The sequence below is a fragment of the Aquarana catesbeiana genome, linkage group LG11, assembly GCF_042186555.1.
Source record: "Aquarana catesbeiana isolate 2022-GZ linkage group LG11, ASM4218655v1, whole genome shotgun sequence".
NCBI lineage: Eukaryota > Metazoa > Chordata > Amphibia > Anura > Ranidae > Aquarana > Aquarana catesbeiana.
Genome location: NC_133334.1, coordinates 102537606 through 102558881, shown reverse-complemented (window position 1 = coordinate 102558881; position 21276 = coordinate 102537606). Strand labels below are relative to the sequence as shown.

General features: G+C 41.5%; 1 protein-coding gene across 1 annotated transcript in view; it reads left to right on the top strand.

Moving 5' to 3' along the window:
• The window catches only part of LOC141112208 (uncharacterized), a 148853-nt gene that overhangs the window by 73129 nt on the left and 54448 nt on the right, over positions 1-21276 (top strand). Inside the window, exons 30-31 of the mRNA XM_073604803.1 lie at positions 5360-5968; positions 13878-15698. Coding sequence (XP_073460904.1) covers positions 5360-5968; positions 13878-15698 — 2430 coding nt within the window. The remainder of the gene's footprint in view (positions 1-5359; positions 5969-13877; positions 15699-21276) is intronic.

Below are 21276 nucleotides of genomic sequence, written 5' to 3'. Positions count from 1 at the left end.
TGGCATTACTCTTTAAGGAGAGACTGATCAATACAACCGAATTATCCATCCATGAGATCAGGAGTATTGAAGCCAATGTTATTGAGGGAAGCAAAGCATGAGACATGGAAATATGATCAGTGTGAGAAATGGATTTATGGGGGTGACAGTAGAAAGAGTAGACTGAGAGTAGAAAGTATAATCCTTAGTGGTAGGATGTAACTCTCTCCAGTAGTAAACTAGGGAATACTGGGCCAGTAGAATGTGAAGATGTGTTGTCTGTTGAGGGAGACCAAGTTAGGATCTTCAAAGAAGAAGTGAACACCCTGTTGATGTTTGCAAACCAACTGCAATAGGTGCCTGAAAAAAGAGAGCTGGTTGGAATGTAGTAGGATACTATGGTAACTTCCCTATCCTGGAGCAGACATGTAAGTACCACCCAGCTGGGTCTTTGCTTTTCTGGATAAGTGAAAATTGTGAAGGGCTATGGATGGCAGCAGTAGCTCCTTCTTCTGAACCTGGGCATTGGCCTGGAATACCTGTGGATATCTAGCACTAAAGTATTTTGGGACTAAATATTGTCAAAAATGTGTCTCTTGGAGACAAAGAATAGCGGCTTTCATGGATTGCAACTGGTGGAACACCATAGTGCGTTTATTGGGGGAGTTAAGTCCCTTAAGTACTCTAAGAATCGCTGCGGTATGGATGGAAAGACAGGCTAGTGGAATTGCATAAAGAAGTGGTACCTACAGCAGGAGTTGAGAGGTAGCGGGGGAGAGGGAGGTGAGAGGGGGAAATAGCTGGGAGGGTAGAGGAAGAATTGAAAGAAAGGAAATAAGCCTGTTATAGAAATTAACATGAAAAATTGTACCACACACAGAAAAAAATAAAAAAGGGGAACCAAAAATCAGGTTTCAAGGCCTAGCAATGTACTGTGTCCATGGAGAGAGGGGGGTGTCTCCCCAGGGGCAAAAAAAGAGGGTTACAGTGTTCCTCCCACGGTAACCATCAGTGGACTGGGATGTAAAGAGCCAAAGTATGCATACTATGGGATTGGCTATACGTTAACAACCTCATGATCCAACATATGACAGGCAGAGGCCAGCAATGAAGTTACAGAGAAGGGGGTAAGATGAGCATAGATTGAGTAAGTGGGATAGCAATAGGGGGAGAGGAAGGAGGGGCAGGCAAAACGTAAAACATATATAAATCATGAACCGTAATTGCCATATAAACAGTGCAGGAATAGCCTGCACCACTTACAAGATACAAAACAGGGACCAGACAAGCCAGGCCCTCTACTAAGAGGCTCGGCTCTCACAGTCCCTACAAGGCTCAATGAGTACATATGAGAATCGTAGCCCTGGAAGGTAATATGGGATTTATTGTGGGCATGGAGAATGCTTTGTTTGGAAGAAAAGAGAAGAGAAACTTCACGATAATATCTCGTGTTGGGCCCGAGGTCAGCTTCCTAAACGGTGCTCTGTGAATTCTCTCAAAAACTCCAAGCAGTCAATTGGAATTTAAGGGTGTTAGCTCTTGTATGAGAGCCATAATGGTAGACTGCAAATCAATTACAGTCTCTGGGATACATCTAAAACACAAAATAGATCTGCAGGATCTTTTTTCCAGATACTCTAGTTTGTAGTGGAGTGTAGCATTTTCATCCCTTAACTGCTCAAGTTCGTTGCCATGTGCTATATGGAGACTATAGCGTCGCCCATCCTAGCCTGCAAATCCTTCATTCTCTGGGATAGCTCTTTAATTTCTCTTGTGAGGAGCTCAGAAATCTCTTTTGATGTGGATTAGAGTGCCTTCTGGAGCATTTTGTGTATTTGATTTAGTAGGTCTGCATAAGTGTTGATGTCCCCATGAAGGGCAGGGCAGCTCACCTTGCTGTCTCTGTCTTCATCCCTCTGTGCGGTGGAAATGGACCTTGGGGAAGCGGCTGCTCTTGTTAATGAGCATCTTTCGACCTGCAACCCGGACCAGTGTTTCTTTAATACAGCGGCGCCAGAGCATTCCCCCTTGCTTTTGTCAGTGCCATGTGGAAGGGCAGAGGTTTAGGGGTTTAAGAAGGTGTTGAGGACCATGCTAGGTTATGCCCATCTATGTCCTGGCACTGAATAGTGAGAGAGTGGAGTTTGCCTAAAACACTGCCATTGGTTGCTTCGTGCATGTGCCACATGATAATGTTTTTTAAATAAAGCTTTATTCTTATAGCACCCCAGAGCACCTTTCTGAATGAGCATCGCCGCGTAGCACCATGCACAGCAACACGCTCATGTGTGTTGTGGTATGGTACACTGCCACAGTTGCCGCATGCATCATTTTTGGTTCACTGGGATGTGTTGGTAGCCCATTCAGATGAATAGGTTGCCCTAATGCAATGCTTGTGAACATGTGACACAATGGGGTTAATTTACTAAAGGCAAATAGTCTGTGCACTTTAAGTGCTCTGCAAGTGCAGTTGCTCTATATCTGAAGGGAACATGCAAGGGAAAAAAAAAACATAATTTTTGCTTGCACATGGATGATAGAAATTAGTAGAGCTTTCCCTCATTTCAAAGCTTCCCCTCAGATCTAGAACAAATGCACTTGCAGGGAACCTCAATGCACATTGACATGTGTGCATTTAAAGGATCACAGTGGACCAAGCTGGTGTGAATAAAGAGCTACTATGTGACATACAAACTCAAAAATTTTAGTTGTGCGCCTTCAGTTTTTCTAGAATTTAAATATATGCATTAGAAACAACAGATTACTGTCCATGATACTTTTTTAAAATTTGCATTAAAAATTAAATTTTCAGGGCCAGCTTTTTGGGGTGTTCCCCTCTTTTTGGTCCGAATAGTATTAATACACAAAGATTTAGCAAAATGTTAACTAGGAAATCAGTTAAAATATGGAATCAAGTGGGATATTGAATCAGAGGTGAAAGTAAGAGTCAGAGGTGAGAATTGTCATAAAACTGTTTGATAGTTATTTAGAAAACTGAGGTCCCCATTTAGCCCATTATCTCATGTGTCTCATGTGTCAAATAGAATTATAATTCATAGTTTAAAAGTTTCCCCTTTCTTAAAGTTCCCTTTAAAAACCAAAGCTTTCATGCCTTCCATACAGTGGTCTGGTTGTGAGAAATGATGTTCCACAGGTGTGCAACAATAATCTTTGTTATTTTCTTTTATGCTGTGCCTGTGTAAATTAATTCTTTTTTGTAACTCCTATCCTGTTTTGCCACTATAATGCCCCTTTCAGGTGGTGGTTTCCGATCAGGTCTGCCTGTCAGTTTTTTAGGCGGAGCTGATCAGAAGGTTCATGGAGCCCTGTGGATAGTTGGGTGTAAATAGACTTGTGTCTGTTTACACTCGTCTACCTCTGGGTCCAATCAGGTGCACTATAAAAAGGGCTAAGGGCTGTGTCATCGTCTATTTTGGTGGACCAGATCGCATGCAGCCTGATGTAAACAGACAGTGGGGTCCATTTACACCTGGCTGTCCATAGAGCTCAGCAGCATCTGTCCATGTCCGCTCTGCAAAAACTGAGCAGACACGCATGTGACAACCGTCCCGCTCGCTCCGATCAGCAAGGGATCAGCTCACAGATCCACTGCTGATTGTAGCTGAATCCACCCTGTGTGAAAGGGACCTTGCAGCCTTAGTTGCATTTTTTTTTTTGCATTGAATGAGGTACACCACATTACTGGAGGAACAACTTTATGATCTTGTAATACTGAAGGAACATGCACGTGTGACCCTTTTTAGTTGATTGATTTGGTTAAATAGTTTGCAGTGTTTGTTGTTGCAAGGTTTGGTCCCATTGTTTGCATCTTTGTAATCAGAATCAAGTTTCCTGCAGTTTTATTGGTTGGGTGGTTGCCTGAAGGCCATCATTGGAGATTTTGCAATATTGCAATATATCTTCTGTTATGATGGACCGCAGCTGTTTGATTATCTTTCTTATCCCTTCTAGTGCAGGACTGCATGTGGTTCCTAGAAGTACATAATTACATGTTTTTTTTTTTTTTTATGTATTGTAGGATGTACTGTTTATGCTTGTACTGATGGTTTTGTTCCCATAAAGTTCTTATGTAAGGATTCTGCTAGTATACTGAGATGTTTATTTCCATATTGCTTCGACCAAGAAGAAGGGAACACCCAGACAATTTGTCCACAAAGTTTAAGTGTTAGTGCTCACTTGTTCTTGTTGCAAGTTCACTAATACAGACATCTCAAGTCTCCCGCAAGATGCGGGACACTCCCACATTTCTGCGGCGGCTCCCGATCTCCCGGGAATGATCTGTGGGGAGGGGGGAACAGCTGTGAAGACCGGCTCTGTCCCCGCAGACGTCTCTGCAAACAGCTTCCGCTCCTAGCATCCCCATCAACACTAACCAAGCTGTCCTTGCATTTAGGGCTCCGGCTGGCGGCCATTTTGTGGTGGACCAAATTGCATTGATTTTAATGGGAGAATTCTCAAACGCTAGAGAACAAACGTTATTCTTGTGTTGAGTCTCCGACCATTTTCTTAAGAAAAACACCTCCTCACAGCATAATAATTATATATATATATATATACACACCTATACACATTGTTTGTTTATGTGTCATGTTTTTTACTTTATATATATTTACATATATATAAAATCTACTTTGAAGTAAAAAAAATTAACAAGTGTATATGCTGACATCTCACAAAAGCCCCCCCCAAAAATATAAACTACTAACACCACTCTCCCCTGCCCTACCAACACTGTCCACGGCCCAACCCCCTCCCCCCAAAAAGCATTGTGAAAAAAAATTAACAAACAAATTAAATTGTAAAAAAATCAATTATTAAAAATAAAAAACTACTGCCACCGTCCACTGCCACATACCACTCACCCCCTTCTCCATAAGCACTGTGGAAAAATATTAAAAAGGTGAGTTAAAAAATATTTTGCCGCGGGGGGGGGGGGGGGTGTCTGGGGGTTGTGGGCGCAAAGCGCCACCTCCCTGAAATGAGTTTTTGCAGGTTGGGATGACTGCTAATATGACTACAATCACCTCACCTTATACATGCCATACAAACCTTTTAGGCAGCATTGTTTTAGCTTGTTAAATTTGGAAATTACCCCCCCAAAAAAACTATTATGTTTTGAAACCCAACACACAATTTTAAGCCAGTCTTGGACACCCCACACCAATCTAAGCTCATCAGCATACCTACTAAACAGACACAGCCATGAACACTACGGATAAGTTAGGTCAGCGCTATAAAGGGTAGAAACGGATGTGAATGAACTATGTACTAAAACATTAGAGCATGTGATAATCAAACACATATTTTAAATAAACAGTGTACATTTTTTGAAATGACCTTTATACTTTGTCCTTCACAGCCTGTGTTTATGAAAAAGTATGCCAATGGACCCAGTGGTTTGATGTCAGCAAGCCAGATGGTCCGAACGATGGAGATTTTGAAACCTATGATGAGATAAGAAAACATTACGAATTCTGCAGTGTGCCTGAGAATATTGAGTGCAGAGGCGCTAATGGAGCCAGCTTGGATGAGTTACAACAGAAAGTTCACTGCAATGTATCTTATGGGCTAATCTGCCGGAACAGTGAGCAAGCTCCATTTGACACCCCCTGGCAGAAGTGCTTCAACTATAAGGTCCGAATGGACTGCTGTGAGATTGTGTGTGTCCGGTCATCAACTCCAACTACCACGACTCCTACCACCACAACTCCTACTACCACTACAACTTCTACTACTACCACCACCACCACACCCACTACTACAACTCCTCCCACCACCACTTCTACCACCACTCCTACTACCACCACGACTCCTACTACTACAACACCTACCACCACAACTACTACTACTAGTACAACTTCTATCACCACAACTCCTACCACCACCACTACTACTACTACTACTACTACTAGAATTCCTACCACCACTACACGTATAACTACTGGAAAATCAACTTCTATGGTTACAGGTGAGTAAACTTTGTTTTTCAAGTTGTACCAGTAAATTAAAAACAAAATTAGTCAATGAGAAATGGTGAACTTTAAATAACAAAGGACATTTGTCTCTGTATTAGATTTAAAGAGTGCTAGAAGAGTTTTATTCTGCAATAATCCTAAAGATGTTACTGGTTACAGTTCCCTGGCATAGGTCCAGTTTCCTGTAGCTGAAATATTACATTATTTCATTAAAACATGTGTTATTGATATACCTGGATAGTAACACTGGGAATGAAATGTAGTATTGCTTTTGGTTTTCATCACCACTACATTCCAGGACATGTTGGTATTTTTTTCCTGTTCACCTTTTTTTTTCAATTCCAGCTTCCCTTTGTACCTATATACCAATAATGTTCATCTGTTGCAGAAAAGAGAAAGCATTCTCTATCTTCTAGGACAGGCATAACCTCAGCCTCCAGTCTCCTAAAGAAACCCCTCCATTACCCATCCTGGTATTTGGTATTTGGGAAGGGAAAACTGTTAGGGTCTCAGGAAGAAGTTCACCAGCTGACCTCATTAACACCCATCCTGAATTTGCCCTCCTCCTCTATGAGATTGCTCCCTCCAACCTGTGTAGTTTCATGCTTCTCCAATGCAATCATTATCAGTGAGCTCTATTCTCACTAAATACACAACCATCAATTGTTTTGTACCTTACCTTCATCTTGCATACATCTTTCATTTGACAGAGTGTGCAGGGGCTGAGTGAACACATAACAGACTATGTGGAGCAGAGCTGTAGTATTGAAAACAGGAGAAGTGTGTCCCTGGAGGTCTTTGAAGCTCACCATACACTATACAATCTGATTGTACAATCTCCTTTAGATCTGCCATCAACTATGTAGAGCAAGGGCCTGTCTGATTGGATATGGAATGATTGGATAGATAGATGTGTCTTCCTATTAAATAGTTTTGGTAAATCTAAAAAAGATTGTACAAAGATTGTACCATTAGATTGCATAGTGTATGGCCACCTTTATACACCTAAAATTAACGAGTCATGCTTACGGTTCCATTAATTGTCAATGGCACCCTAAACATAGAAGCAAGCACACATTTTGCTACATGAAATTATGAGCAATAAGCGCAGCAAAATACGCAGTAAAAAAGTGCAAATTGCAACACGCCAAAATGTCCCATATGCTACTTTGCCTCATGTTGGGTAGTCCATTGAAAGCAATGGGCTGCCCTATGCATGTTGTGGGAAAAACAAGCCAATAAATATGTACTCCAACTGCACTAGGTGTGAATGGGGCCTGAACGTGAAATTGCTATGTTTACATCCATGGTCCCCCTACACAGAGATGTGATCGGGGCTTGACAGCTGAGTTTCTCTGTCTACTCCTTCCTATTTACTTGTATAAAGGTGGCCATACGCTATTCAATTTGATTGTACAGTCTCTGTAAAATCTCTTTTAGATTTTCCCGAACTATGAAAAAGGAGGACCCACCTGAACACTCTATTAAATTTGTATCAAATTAGGCAGGCCCTTGCAGTACATAGCTGATGGTAGCTCTAAAGGAGATTGTACAATCAGACTGTATAGTGTATGGTCACCTTAAAAGGAAGTAGGAAAGTGGGTGGAAATAAAACAAGAGGCGGTATAGTAATGCAGAGGTGTGGTCCAGACAGGTAAACACGCCCTGTTCTGTGATGCGGTATGGCAGTGCTAGAAAGGCTAGGAAGCTTCCTGGAATATCAAATGATCTACAGAAAGTTGTGGAATCAGAAAGCATTTTTATTTTTATTCTAAACAGAAAGGTGCACATATAAAGCTGCCATGGACCAGGTAAAAGAGAGATAAGCACATTGGGATGGCTTGGGCAGAAAATACATTTGAAAAGGCTTCTATGCTTTATAAAAGGTGACATTCTTGCCTGACTACTCAGCCTTTAATAATTACATTTAGAGTCCAACTCATCTTTGACAGGTAGTGTAATCTATACAGAAGTACCTGGGTACCCTAGAATTAGTAAACCCTAGTATAAAATAAAGGTCCTCCTATCAATTAAGCAAGATCTATGTAATGACATTATATAGACATAAATATTCTGCACACTTTTTGCATCAATACAAGATAGGGCATCAGAACCCTAGAGATGAATTTATTTATTCACACCCATGAGGGGCTGAGAGAACTGTCAGTGTAGGTGGAAGTGCTCTGGGGTCTCAGCTCACAGTCTACAATGATCATAGTACAGGCAACCACACTAAGGCTCTGTTTCCACTAGTGCAACTTGTCATGCGACTTTAGACACAAAAAGTCGCATGACAAGTCACAGCCCGTTGATTTCAATGGCACCCATTCCCATCTATGCAACTTTGGAAATCAGCGACGTGTAAAAGGTGCCTGCACTACTTTGATGCAACTTTGATCCAGAGAGCGTAAAGTTGGATCAAAGCTGCGCTCAAAGTCGCACTCTAAATCGTGCAACTTTGTGGTCGCAATAGTGCAAAGGTAGACTAAGGCTCCACTAGTATGAATTGTCCTGTGACTTTGGACACAAAAAATCGCATGACAAGTCACAGCCAATTGATTTCAATGGCACCCATTCCCATCTATGCGACTTTGAAGATCAGCGACTTTTAAAAGGTACCTGCAATGCTTTTATACAATTTTTGATGCGACTTTGATCCAGAGAGTGTAGAGTTGGCCCTCCTTTCCATGCATCTGGCCCCCTAATCTACATGCAGGGTGCCAGACGCATGGATTCAAATGGGGTTTTTTTTTTAAGCACATGATTAGAGCCCGAGGCACTAATAGGCTTCAAAAAAGGGTGGGCTCGGGGCGCAAAGCACTGTGCCCCCAAGCCCATCCAGTTGTATGACAATAATGAATGAATATTCGCTATTGTCACACTGATTCTCCTCCCAGACAATCAGGAAACGGGTCTTGAGACCCATTTCCTGATTGGCCAAAAGGAGAAGCAATCCTATTGGCCTAGGAGGAGAAGAGAGGAGGAGGGAGCAGACGTCATGCAGGGGAAACTGCGCCACCGTGAAGCTGAGGAAGGAGGACACAGTGTGAAGCTGCTGCCCAGAGAAAGCCTGCGCCATAGATGGGGTTAGTACTTGGCTGCTGACCGTCTGACTGGGGGGATGCAGAGACCTGACCGGCCGATCCGCAGGGGGGGTGGTGGAGGATGAATCCCCCCAAACTTTACCACCAGCCGCCACTGCACAGAATACATCCCTTCCCCTGTCAGAGCTAAGATATGCCTTGTATACATAGGCATATCTCAGTTCTTTGTGTTTTACTGATCATGGGTCCTGGTGGACATTGAGTGCCCGGCATCCATAGATCAGTTTCTGCTGTGAATTATCACAGCCGTGCGAGTGCACCCCGTTCCGGCATAAGTCCAGAATCACACGTATATGTATGTATATATATATATATATATATATATACATATATATATATACTGTGTATACATACGTGATCCAGCCCACAGCTGCCGCCCTCTAGCAGTAAAACTGCTATAGGGTGGATGGCAAGTGGTTAAAAAAAAGGTCCAGGTTCTTTAGATATCCTGAAGGTTGTCATCTTTTTCAAAATTATGCTTTCGGTGGGTTTCAGATTCCGGGGCTGCATTTTTAAAAAAAAATAAAGTAGTTCTAAGAAATTTGACATTCACACAACTACTTTTAGTAAAAAGCAAAAAAAAAAACTGGGGAAGGCGGCATCTGAATGAATAACTAAACTATGAATTAAAAACTGGGGGTTTTTTTGGACTTCTGGATCCTAAACAACGAAAGGACCGACAGACGCAAATATCTGTTTTGAGTATCGATCTGTGTTTTTAATTACATTTTAACTGAGACTTCTACTAAATATGGTATTGAACATTGTGTAAAGTATGAAAACACAAATCAACGTCTAAGCAAGATGACATTTTCCATTTTTACCTTAAAAAATAGATAGATAGTGAATCTGGCTGCTGTTTCTTCATGATATCATTGTGTATTGGATCCATGTTGGATCCATGTATGGACAGCTTTAGAGATTAAGAAAAAAAAATTATTTGAAAAAGAAATAAGTGCCATTTTATATTTTTAGCCTTCTTCTGGATCATCTAGGCGTAAATAAGAAAAGTGAATGTGGTGAAAATCTACTTTGCATAGAAAATTCAAACACGGGCAAATAAAAAACAGTAATTTTGCTTGCACATGATTGGATGCTGGAGGGCAGCACAGCTTCACCTCATTCACAAAGCTAAGGAAAACTCCCTTGCAAAGTGAAAAGCCTATTTACCTTCAGTAAGTTAAGCCCCCTGTCTCTGAGGTGAAGGAAGAAAAGTTACCTGCTAATACCTGCAACAGCCTCCTAAATCTTTTCATTATGGCCAATTCTCAAGCTGTTCCAAAGCTTTGTCACTGTTCCCAATACTACTGAAGCTCCCCACTCTGCTTCCTAATTATTGCACAATTTATATTGGCCTTCAGGGCTGCCCATCACACTTGTAGACCAGTAGGCAGTGGCAAAGCTATTCATTCTGTCACATCACCTGCCACCAAATGCAGCGTGTCACTTGCCACCATCGCCTGTCACCAGATGCAGCGTGTCACTTGCCTTAAAGACAACTCTTCTCTTTGCCTCATCCCAGCGCTATGGCACCTGATCTTGTAAACCAGCACATGAGGATAGAACAGCAGTGATGCTATTTCTCTGCTTGCCCGCCGCCCCTCTTACAGTGCAGCCTTTGCGTCCCAGCTGCATAGAGGCCATGGACCGGCACCAAAACACAGCCTGGGGGTTGGGGACCCCCGACCTAGTATGACCAAAAGAATGCCAGAATCAGTACAGTAGTGGTAAGTCTGCTCTATGCAAGTCTTGCATTCTGCGAGTCAGGGCCCAGGCAAAGTTCCTCCCCACAGGCCCAAGGTGGGAAGCACTGCAAGCAAGCCAATGGGAATTTGCAAAAATGCAAACACATGATGTCCCTCTCAGTGGCGAAGTGTAGCGTGTGTAGTGCTGCAGCTAGAGCTAATAGATCATTGGGGACGCACCAAGCGCACTCTGTTCACTGCCGGAATATCAGCCTCAGACTGACTGACACAATTCTATACCACCAGGCAGCACTGAGCACAGAGGGAGAGGCGCCCGTATATGGGCGGGACCATGGGCGTCGCTCCTACTGTGTTCAAAGCTGCCTGGTGAGGTGGGTGGGACTACGGGCACCGCTCCCGCTGTGATCAAAGCTGCCTCATGGGGTAGGCAGGACCACAGGTGCTGTTCACACTGTGTTCAATGCTGCCTGTCGGAATAGAACTGTGTCAATCAGTCTGAGCCCGCTGCAGTGAACAACATGAGCTCGGCGAGTGCCCAATGATCTATTAACCCTTGCTGTAGCACTGCACTCCAACACTGAGAGGGACATCATGTGTTTGTATTTTTCGTCAAGATGCCCCTGACCCCCCCTTATCTACGTCCCTGTCTGTATTAGATCCTTTTCAGACTAGTTAGTTGCATTACGCATGTTAATATTGTGCATTTTACCGCACATTGCTCTAACACACAGACCTAGGTACTATCTTTCTTTAAGTACAAATACCATTGTGTGACCCTTTGGACATGGCAGGGGCCACATTTGAGAACCTATTGTGACTAACACTTACCCAGTCTTTTTCTCCCCAGCCTTATTTCCCCGACCTACCCCTTTCATTCATTAGATTTCAGTTTTGTAATTATTGAAGCTCAGTGTCACATGGGCATTACCTAGGGCAGTCTGCATGTATATATAACCTGCCTAGCAGCACTTACTCATCCAGACTGACATCCACCCATCAAGGCTTTTTGATATATATGTAACTCCTACTCCTGAAGTCTCTTAACCACATACAGACTGCCCACCTCATTTGGGCGGTCGGCTCGTACAGACATAGCGGAATAGCTGTACATCACTTTCTTCTGCAGGGTCCAGGGAGTGTCCCCCCCCCCCAACCACTCCCGCTGTGATCTGCTGATTGGCTGTGTCCAATCATAGCCCAGAGCCTTGTGTTTTAACAAGTGTGTACAAAACCATTGGTTGTGTACATTATTGTTTATTACTGATATTTGTATCACAGTTGTGTTTCGTTTTATAGCATTGACTGATTTGGTCTGTAATATTTATGTACATAGTTTCATACATTTTATCTGCTTTAAGTGATATATAGGGCCTCATATATAGTGTGGTTTCATCATGGTAATTTATTATAGTAACTATAGGGGAGTGCTGGACCATCTACTCACTTTTCTTCACACTTTACAGTCAATAAGAACACTACCAGGTATACAGCGGCAGACCCTAATATAGATATTGGTCACGTTTTTCTTCCATTGTAGTTTTTTATATGTCATTTTTTTGCATAATTAGTTTGTGCGCACATAGTAGTGCAGGGGATCAGGCACTTATTTACTAGTATAAAACAAGAAATAAAAAAAAATGTCAACATTTACCATAGTTTGTAGACGCTATAACTTTCACACAAGCCAGTCAATATACACTTATTGGGATTTTTTTTACTAAAGGAATGCAGCAGAATACATTTAGGAATACATGTATGAAGAAATTAGATTTTTAACTTTTTTTATTGGATATGTTTTACTGCAGAATGTAAAAAAAATAGTTTGTGTTCAAAAAATTCAGTCTTTTTTCATTCATAAACCCAGTGGTGATCAAATACCACCAAAAGAAAGTTCTATTTGTGTGAAAAAAATTATATAAATTTCATTTTGGTATAGCGTTGCATGACCGTGCAATTACCAATTAAAGTAGCACAGTGGTGACTACCAAAAAAATGGACTGGTCATGAAGGGGGTAAAACCTTCCGGAGCTGAAGTGGTTAAGAGAAACACTGAGTCAGGGTACTATGATGTTTACAGTAAGCTATGTACAGCATCCTGCTGGCCCCTCCCCCTAGTCATGATCTGTCTGCATTGCATAGAGAAGCACAGAGTCTCAAAAACTGGGCCTAAAGGTATGCCATTAAAGTGGAAAGGTTTTAAGTAAACATTTACATTTTTCTTTAGATTGTGTTTTCAAAGGGACAAATGAATCATTTAGAAATCAGATGAAAAGATTAGAGTAACATAACACTTTTGGTAGTTAGATTGTGCACCTTTTATGGAATTTCTTCACTTCATCAATTAGAAAAAGAGGTACAATATACAAACTACATATCATTTTCTGAACAAGAAGTGAAAACACAGTAAGGCATAAAGTACAGAAAGAAAGCTTTGAACAGATTCAGTAATCATAGTTCTTGTATCCCTGTGACCACACTTGTCTGTGGTGATAACCTTGTAGCAGAGTTGGTATGGATAGTGTTATAACCCTTTCTCTTTTTTGTATGAATGTGTGGTGTGTGAAAAGGCTGGAAGAAAGGTAAATGAAATAACATGGGATCTACTAAGTATTGTAGAGACAGGCGTGTCCCAGAGTAAAGGCAGTCATAGACGGAGCGAGTTTGTTTCCTGCAACCACGGCTTGCTGGAAAGAAAATCATTTGATTCCCCCATCAACACTAACTGCATCCCTCCTGCAAAGCAATTGTGTTCCCATTTCCGCCAGTACAAAGTGATTACTGCAAGCAGCTATAATAGCTGCTTGCAATAATCGCATGTAAAATCCGAAAAGCTGTTTGTACCCAGGTTTATCAATCGAGCAGCTTGGGTACATTCAACCTGCCCATGTATGCTTTGAATCTTGGCCGGTCCCTGCTGAACCGGCTGAGATTCAAACCGTCTATGGCTGGCTTTAGTCAAAGAAAGACCTTTCTGTTTAGTATAAATCTTTCTCTATATGATCCAGGCCAGTTTATGCAGAAGTTAAATGATCTACATTGTTCAGTAATGTAAAGACACAACTGTTATTACATAATTATGATTTGTGTTTCAGACTGTTCTTACTGGACAACTCCAGCAACTAAAGCAACTGAAGCAACTAAAGCAACTAAAGCAACCGAAACAACTAAAACAACTAAAGCAACCGAAACAACTAAAACAACTAAAGCAACTGAAGCAACTTCAACAAGAGTAACTATAGATATTAAGGATTGTTCATGGTCAGAATGGTTTGATGTCAGTTACCCGATATACGGATCAAATGGAGGGGATTACGAGACCTATGAGAACATCAGAAATGCTGGTTTTGAGGTGTGTGAAAAGCCAGAGAATATTTCCTGCAGATGGGACAAATTCCCAGATTTACCACTGGAACAGGTGGGGCAGAAAGTGACCTGTGATCTCTCCACAGGCCTTGTGTGTCACAACATAGACCAGGCTGGATCAATACCACCAAAGTGCAACAATTATCAGATCAGTGTCTACTGCTGTGTCAAGGTTGTGACACCTGGCCCAACTAGCACACCTGATTTACCTACCACACCTCATTTATCTACCACACCTTATTTATCTACAACACCTGAAGCAACTTCAACAAGAGTAACTATAGATATTAAGGATTGTTCATGGTCAGAATGGTTTGATGTCAGTTACCCGATATACGCACCAAATGGAGGGGATTATGAGACCTATGAGAACATCAGAAATGCTGGTTTTGAGGTGTGTGAAAAGCCAGAGAATATTTCCTGCAGACAAGACAGATTCCCAGATATACCACTGGAACAGCTGGGGCAGAAAGTGACCTGTGATGTCTCCACAGGCCTTGTGTGTAACAACAAAGACCAGGCTGGATCCATGCCACCAGTGTGCTACAATTATCAGATCAGTGTCTACTGCTGTGTTAACGTTGTGATACCTGGCCCAAAAAGCACACCTGGTTTACCTACCACACCTCATTTATCTACCACACCTGATTTACCTACCACACCTCATTTATCTACCACACCTTATTTATCTACCACGCCTGATTTACCTACCACACCTGAAGCAACTTCAACAAGAGTAACTGTAGTTATTAAGAATTGTTCATGGTCAGAATGGTTTGATGTCAGTTACCCGATATACGCACCAAATGGAGGGGATTATGAGACCTATGAGAACATCAGAAATGCTGGTTTTGAGGTGTGTGAAAAGCCAGAGAATATTTCCTGCAGACAAGACAGATTCCCAGATATACCACTGGAACAGCTGGGGCAGAAAGTGACCTGTGATGTCTCCACAGGCCTTGTGTGTCACAACAAAGACCAGGCTGGATCCATGCCACCAGTGTGCTACAATTATCAGATCAGTGTCTACTGCTGTGTTAACGTTGTGATACCTGGCCCAAAAAGCACACCTGGTTTACCTACCACACCTCATTTATCTACCACACCTGATTTACCTACCACACCTCATTTATCTACCACACCTCATTTACCTACCACACCTTATTTATCTACCACACCTGATTTACCTACCACACCTGATTTATCTACCATACTTTATTTATCTACTACACCTGATTCATATACCACACCTGATTTATCTACCATACCTGATTGGTGTAGATCAACCACCGAGCTACCCACTACAACTAAAGGTACAACAACAACCACCGTGTCTACAACCTCAACCACCACTACAACTTCGACTACTACAGAGACTACACCACCAACCACCACTGAGAGAACAACTCCTACTACTACTACTACTACACCATCGACAACTACTACTACTACTACTACACCTACAACTACAATTACTACAACTGAAAGTACAACAGCCACATCCACCCTATCAAGCACCACAGCAACTGTTACTACTTCTCTAACAACAAGTAAGTTCAGATTTTGCAGCCTTTTCATGATTGTGGCTCAGACAGCATTAGGGTTTTTAATCAGTTATTAGTTTCTGTACAAATCATTTTTGTGCATTTATATTGCAAGTAGAAATTTTGAGGAAACATTTAATAGAACTGTTTAATTACTGCACTGCAAGCTTCCTGCTTGCAGTGATCAATGTATAAACTTTCAGACAGAAAAATAATAATATGCTTACTGCATCAAAACATTCACAAGACAAGGGACCAACAGGGAAGTACTGGAGCTGTTGTATTCTGTGTTTTCTTTCTGCCATCATGTACAGGTCAAAATACGAATGGTACTGCTCGTTGCTGATTTGTACCCTGTATATACTGTACATATTTAGGCTTGTATAGACAATAAGAAGCCATGCTGCTTCTTAAAATGGACAGAGAAGGCTACTTTTGGCAGAGAAAGGGAGGATTGTCAATCACAGAGACCTTAACTTGGCCATACGCCTGTAGAATTTTGTTTTAAATCTTTTTACAAAACGTTTTATCAATTTTCTAATAGTTAGTGGGGTCAAAATGACAATTGTTTCTGACCGTAGGGATGAGAAAATTCACAGGAGCAGGATGGAACAAAAATATACCTGTGAATGTGGTTTTTGTTTGGGAAAAATCGTACATATTTTAATGCGCATGTTCTATACACAAAAGAAACCTTTTTTAAATGTCTGTGATTCCATTCAAGTAGTAGGTCTGGACAAAATGCTAAAAGCTTTTGAACAAAATGTATGAACTCAGTGATGGGAAGATCGAATGCTCAGACAAATGACTTTTCAGAATTTCCGCACAAACAACAATTACTGGTGTATGGCCAGCTTTTTACTCTTATGCCCCGTACACACAAGCGGAATTTCCGTCTGAAAAATCTTGGATGGTTTTTCCGAAGGAATTCCGCTCAAGCTTGGCTTACATACACACGGTCACACAAAAGTTCTCTGAACTTTCGACCGTCAAGAATGTGGTGATGTACAACACTACGATGAGCCGAGAAAATTAAGTTCAATGCTTCAGAGCATGCGTCAAATTGTTTCTGAGCATGTGTGTTTTTTTGCGCGTCAGAATTGCATACAGACTAACGCATTTTCGGATAGGAACTTTTTCCAACTGAAAAATAGAGAACCTGCTCTCAATCTTTTGCTGGCTGGAATTCCGCCAGCAAAAGTCCGATGAAGCATACACATGGTCGGAATATATGACCAAAAGCTCACATTGGACTTTTGCTAGCGGAATTTCGCTTGTGTGTACGGGGCATAACTGTTAAAGTAGCTTGATCACTTTTGTGATGTTGGAGTTGAGACATTTAGCAAGTATTACCAGTATGTTGTTCAGAACAAGCACCTATGCAAAGCTTAGGAGTAGTGATGTGTACATTTGAGAGATTTCATTTCTCTGAAATTTTGGTAAAAATTTTTCGATTTTGGTGACATTTTTCCATGGGGGTTAACGGGGTTCTAAAGGATTTTTTTTTTCCTAAAAAAGGTTTACCTGCTTTTTACCTCCTTTTCTGGGATCACCTGCTGGTGCTCTCTGCTCCTCCACATCTGCGAGTGCCTCCATAGCAAGCCAGCTCCAATGGGGCACTTGTGCGGGTACGCTCCTGAGCCAGTCTGTGTGCGTCCATGAACACAGACAGCGCGGCTCGGCCCCCCCCCCCACGCCTTCCTCACAGGAAATTATACACAGCAGCGAGAGCTAATGGCTTATTCTGCTTCCTCTGTGTCCTGTGAGAAGAGAAAGAGAAGAGCGCTGCTGCAGATGGGCACAGCGCTGGATTGCGAATGGATATAAGTACAGGAAATGCATTAAAGTAAAAAATGTCTTAAATTTAGAACCACTTTAAATAATGGAGGCCATGGAGAATCCAAAATGTAGGTTTGTAATGAGCTTTAAACTGCTCTTGAGGGTAAGAAGCTACTCTTAACTATCCTGAACCTGTTCTTCAGATTCCTTCTTGATTTCAGGCCCAATCTATTTATATCCATATGCACTGTTTTCATGAGTTTCTTTTTTTCCATTTCACTTCACACAAATCCTCTTAATTGTTGAAATTTAAAGGAGAAGTATGGCCAAAGCTCTTTTGACTATTTTTCTCTTATGGGTGACAGAAGTCCACTTATTTCTAAAACTAGAATGCTAAAGCCCACTGTTGGCTGTCGTCAGTCATGCGGCCCAGGAGCTGAATCAATCCCGACTTTACAGTCGGAATCCACTCAGATGGCTGTACAGGCAGTTGGCTCAGCCTCTCTGCAAGCCACTGGGAGACTGAGCCAGCCTCTCCCGCCCCTTGAACAGCCCAGGCGCTCTAGTGTGAACTTCAGGGGAAAAGCAGAGAGCTGCTAACTGACAGTCACCACCTCTCTGCAGACTGAATACAGAGAACTGAGCAATCAGTAGTTTTTGACCACTCAGTTCCCGGCAGAAGTGGTGGGGGGCAGCTGGGGTCGGTGCTGCAGTCAACTAGGTGAGTATGAATGTTTGTTTTTTTGGATTCCCAAACTTCTCTATTAATAAAAGCAGCAAATCAGCAGCAACTATATTACATGGTTCATCTCCCTGCTACCACACTGTAGCATCACCACACATTACTTGATTAATTAATTGGGAAGCAGAAGAGCCTTGCAGTAACAACCATTGGAGATAATGAAATAACTAAGACACACAAGTAAGGAGGCGGATTTCTTGGAAATTAAGAATTATTAAGAGAAAGAATGATGTCCGTGCAAGAATTAAATTACTGATGTGCTCCTGATAGTGCCCCTGAGTGTTATCTCCCTGATAAAATAATAAATATAAAACACATATAGAAAAGCGTGAACAATAAATATGTGACCTAAGTAAATTCTTTTCAAAATTTTTGTGTCTTTTTAACTCCATTCCACCTGATATACACATTGATAGGTGTGAACACTCAATATACGATCAAAAGAAAGTATTTTCAACAAATCTTTGGGGCCTATTCATAAAAAAAAAAATGTGGGATGAATGTGATGAATTCTGACCGTATTTAGCATAATACAGGGATTTTCTATGATGATCAGCTCTATCTAGTGGCCATAATGCAATATTTTTTATGAAATACCTCAGTCAGGATAAATACCGCATTATGGCCACTGGATTGAACTGATGATCATAGGAAATCACTGTATTAAAGTGGACCTTCGGTCATTTTTTGAACTTTCCATCTATTAAATATTCTGCCCTTGTTGTTTTAACTTTGGATAGTAAAACATTTTTGTTTCTGCTAGTAAATACTGTACCTCTTTCTTGTCTGGTCATTAGCCTAGGCTTATGACAACATGCACAGCTCGTAAGAGTTTGCCAGGAAGGGGGGGGGGGAATGAGTCATAAGAGGGCCAATGAGAGCTGCAAGGCTGCAGAGCTGGAGGTGTTCCTCTGTGTGTCTGTGTAAATCCAGGAAGTGGACAGGCTGCAGCTTCAGCTGCTCATAGTTAAAATGGATGCAGTCAGACTTAGTGGAGGGAGATTTCTGCAGCATATTTGGCAACTCAAGAATCACAGTATATATAAAATAATATGCAAAGTGGTTGGAGGGAAGCTTCAGAATGGCAAAGATGTTTTTATTGCAAATTATGTGAGCAGACTGCAGTCCCTCTTTAAACAATTCACAGTCAGAATTTATCTGCTTGTCACATTCATCCAAAATTTTTTATAAATAGACCCAATTATGTCTTCTTTCATTAATTCCACTTCACATGCTTGCAACTTCATCTACCAAAAATTGATAACAGGCTCAATGTTTAATTTTCTCTTGCAGATCCTTTCTGAATTCCTCCCAAAGAGACGCTCTCTACCACCAGTCAAAGGTCAATTGGAAGTTTGCAGCAAGCATAATAATACTCGTATGTAGCATTCTAGCAGCATGCGAGCAGATGACTAACTGCACACAGATCTTTGTTTAATGGTGGAGAGCGTCTCATCTGGAGGTTTTAGATTAAAAGGATTTGTGGTTTGAAGAACTTATATGCAATTTTTGCATTTTCAAAATAGAAAGGCAAATGAAATGGTAAGTTTGTTTTCAATTTTGGGTGAAGGTAGTTGCAAGCACGAGGAGTCAAATTAATGGAAAAATACACAAAGATTTGTTGAAAAGACTTTGTTTTGATCATAGATTGATTTTTCACACTTGTCAGTGTGTGTATAAGGTGGATTAAACACTTTCTACCTACCCTGTTTCCCCGAAAATAAGACCTATCGTGATTGTCGGTGATGGCTGCAATATAAGCCCTACCCCCCAAATAAGCCTTATTTTCGGGGAAACAGGGTAGTAAAATGCTTTCATGAGGACAGCAAGAGCCACAAATAGCAGTAAAAATCTGACAGGTGTTCCAATCCTAGGTCAACTTCAACCACCTCCCATTTGGGCACCGCAGGTAAACGGCCGGGCGGGAGCTTCCTTGTTCTGGGAGGACATACAGGTACATTCCATTGTGAAAAGAGGAAGTGAAAGGAAATGCCTGCAAATTAAGAGAATCCCTTGGGGCCCACCAGGTCACCAGAACTAGTGTCCCCTCCATTACTTTTCAAAAAAAACCTCAGATCTCATATTTACACTAAAATGCACTAATAAAAAAAAAAAAATAGTCATTTAAAAAAAGAATTTAAAAAAAGTCCCTTTAAGAGCTATGAGCAGAAGTGACGTTTTGACGTCGTTTCCACCCTGCAATGTCATTGAGACGGTGGGGGCCATCTTCCCCTCACTCGTCTCCATGCCCAGCTAGTGACAGCATCCGATTGCCTCCGACGCTGCCGACGGCTCCGGTAAGCAGCGGAGGGCACTGGAGCGCAGCGGGGGGCCCTCTCCCGTCGCGGATAAAAGTGATCTTGCAGCGAATCTGCCGCAAAGACCACTTTTATTTAGAAGCGGACCGCCAGCCAAACAAGAGGATACCGGGGTTATGGCAGCTAGCTGCTGCCATAACAATGATATCCCCCTTCAAAGTAAGGGTATGTATCGGCGAGCGGTGGTCCAGAAGTGATTATGGAATAAATATAATAAAGAGTTGTTCAGAGCTTCATATCATGCCCACATCCCTAAATTGACAATAGAACATAGATATTTATCCCTCTATATGGGACTGTACTGGCCATATGTATATATGAGAGACTTTATATATAAAAGTATCAAAACTTTATTCATACAAAAATTGGTACATAAAATGAATAAAATAATTCTTGTGCGGCCAGATCATACATATACCATTCCTAAACTAATACATATGAGGAAGGCCTGCTTGATTCTGTCCAAAGACAACACTTGAAGTGAAAACAGAAATACCCAATGCGTTTAAAGTGTTATTTTTTTACATTCTTCATCAGGGGTATAAATATGCAGGACACAAATATTCTACAATAAAAATATAATTGAGTAGGATGTCAACATATACAATAAATGGTAAGATACTGCATGTTCAGTACTAACCTTCATACATGTATTGTACACACAGCCGCTTCAATAAAAATTCACCTAACAGGAGCTTACTGCTGTCTTTATATGAAGACTCCCACTTGGAATGTTGGAGCTACT